This window comes from Monoraphidium neglectum (assembly GCF_000611645.1).
Source record: "Monoraphidium neglectum strain SAG 48.87 unplaced genomic scaffold scaffold06360, whole genome shotgun sequence".
NCBI classification, from domain to species: domain Eukaryota; kingdom Viridiplantae; phylum Chlorophyta; class Chlorophyceae; order Sphaeropleales; family Selenastraceae; genus Monoraphidium; species Monoraphidium neglectum.
The window spans coordinates 1-2,296 of NW_014007280.1; the positions used below are offsets into that span (position 1 = coordinate 1).

General features: G+C 66.5%; 1 protein-coding gene across 1 annotated transcript; it reads right to left on the reverse strand.

Moving 5' to 3' along the window:
- Positions 1–157: 157 nt before the first annotated feature.
- On the reverse strand, positions 158–896 carry MNEG_16432 (hypothetical protein; the record flags this gene model as incomplete). Its single annotated transcript, XM_014035098.1, has 2 exons — positions 158–170; positions 445–896. The coding sequence occupies 2 exons, from the start codon at positions 894–896 to the stop codon at positions 158–160; spliced, it is 465 nt and encodes a 154-aa protein (XP_013890552.1).
- Positions 897–2,296: the final 1,400 nt, after the last annotated feature.

Consider the following 2,296-nt stretch of genomic DNA (forward strand, 5'->3'; position numbering starts at 1 on the left):
GGCAGCGCGAGCACCGGCACCGCCGCTGCCGCCGCGCCGCCGGCAGGCCGGTCGGAGAGCGCGAGCTGCGCCTTGCGCGCGGCGGTCGGCGCGGCGCCCATCTCCTTCAAAAACAGGTCCTCGCTGTGCTTCAGCGCGCCCGTCCTGCCGTCGGGCATCAGGAGGTTCCCCTGGTTGCGCGAGCGGTCCAAGAGGGTCATGGGGATGCCGACAGGGGCGCGCACGGTGCGGAGCTCGCCCTTCGAGGGGTTGTCCTTTGAGGGGCAGTCCTCGTGGAAGTGCTGCGCGTGCGCGCCGCAGTGGCGGCAGAAGTAGCCCTCGTGCGGCCGGTTGTGGCCGCCGCCGCGGCCGGCGAAGCGGCCGCCGAGGCCGCGGCCGCGCGCGGCGCGCTGCGCGGCGCGCTCGCGGTCCTGCAGCACGGCGGCCTCGGTCTCGCCGCGCCACTGCTGCGCCTGCGCGTCCAGGTGCTGCGCGATGAGCGCGTCCTCCTCCTGGCGGCCCGCCTCCGCCGCAGCAGCATCGTACACGTCGCCGCCAAAGTCGTCGCGCGCCTGCAGCGCGGCGAGCGCGGCGAGCGGGCCGGCGGCAGGGGAGGCGCCGGCAGCGCCGGCCGCGGCGGCGCCGGCGCGGTTGCCGGGGCCGGGGCGGCCCTTGGTGGCAGCGGGCACGCGGCGGACGATGACGGAGGTGTTGCGGGGTATCTGCTCGGCGTCGTTGGTGTAGGCGGCGCGCGTGTTCCAATCTGACACCTCGAGCTCGGCGCCGCCCTCGGCGCCGAGGCCCTTCTTTGCAGCTATCAAGCGCTTGAGCTCGCCAACGGAGATGTAGTGGCCATCGAATGTGACGGAGTCCTTCACAAGAGACGACTTGAACTTGAAGTGCACCACTCCTGACATGGCTGCTGCTGTCGCCGATGCCACACAAGGTCACAGGGTATCTGTTCACACGGTGGGCACTGCCAGTGGCGCCGGGGTCCTCAAACCCGCCTCCGGTGGCTCACAGGACACACCCCGACTGCTCGGCCCGTATGGGCCCAAGACGAGCTTAGAACATTTATTATACGGGCTGCATCACACGATTCCGCCTTGCTCAGGCGCAACAGAGCAAATGGATGTGATCTGCGGATACGGTGTGGTTCGTTGTGAGCTTGGAAGAGGTTGCGCGCAGTGAAATTATAATAAGTGACGATTTAACGCTGGATCGAGCATGAGGAGTGGGCAAAGCACTGGCGACGTGTGCCTGCTGCGGCGCCAGCTGCTGCATCAGCCAATCCCCCGGCCGGGGACGACCTGCCCTGCCCTGGCCTGGGTGTGCGTTGTTGATCCTGTGAGGTGCAGTGGCCACTGGTAAGAAGGCAACCTGATGCACGTGTTCTATCATAAGATTCATGCAGCAATGCGGTGTTTTTCGTACCGTGACATACGTTCACAAGGGGGTGAAAAGCTTGCTCTGCCCACTGGCCATGCCACACCACTGATCACCCCTAGCTCCCCTTGCCCCGCCGGCGCGGCCCCCTGCCCGGCACGGCTGACAGCATGCAGGAAAAGCTGCGCCCCACACCCGCCAAGGTCAATCAGGAAGCCTCACGATGGCCGTTTACTCATCTACACATGACCCCTCTCAGGGATTGCAGTCGCTGACACTCCCTCGAAAACAACAGCCAAAACAGACGGCAAACAACGGTGCAAAAACGCCTTGCAGCGGAGGGTCCCATCGATCAGGCCAAATCAAGCCGCCACCTTCTCGCGCACTGGCTGCTCCTGCTGCGCGCGGAACAGGTCGCCCGAGCGCCGCGCCAGCTCGCAGAACCACCCGACGGACTCCTCGGGCGTGCCCTGCGCGAGTGGTGGTTGGGCAGTCGGCACGTATGCTCAACGTGCAGCTCAACCGTGTGTCTGAAGTCTGGCACCTCAGCCCCTGACACGCTTGCAACTGGCAAGGTGCGCACCCCCCCCTCAGCCTTCAAAAGACTGAGCATACGATGACACATCGCCCGGCCCCCCGCTCACTCGCAGCCGCCGACCCCCGGCCTTCTCCTCATCCGACAACCCCCCACCCTTTCCTGCGCTCCCCCTCGTCTGCACCTGCACAACCCTGTGGCCCCTCAACCACCCGCACCGCCCCACCCACCCAACCACTCACCCCCCAAAACACACCCACTCTCACACTCCGTCTTCTCCACACCTACACACACACACCCCTGCCCACACACCTGCACGACGCCGTGGCCGACGTTGAGGATGTGGCCGCGCGGCCCTGCCTCCAGCAGCACCTTGTTCACCTCCGCCTCTATGGT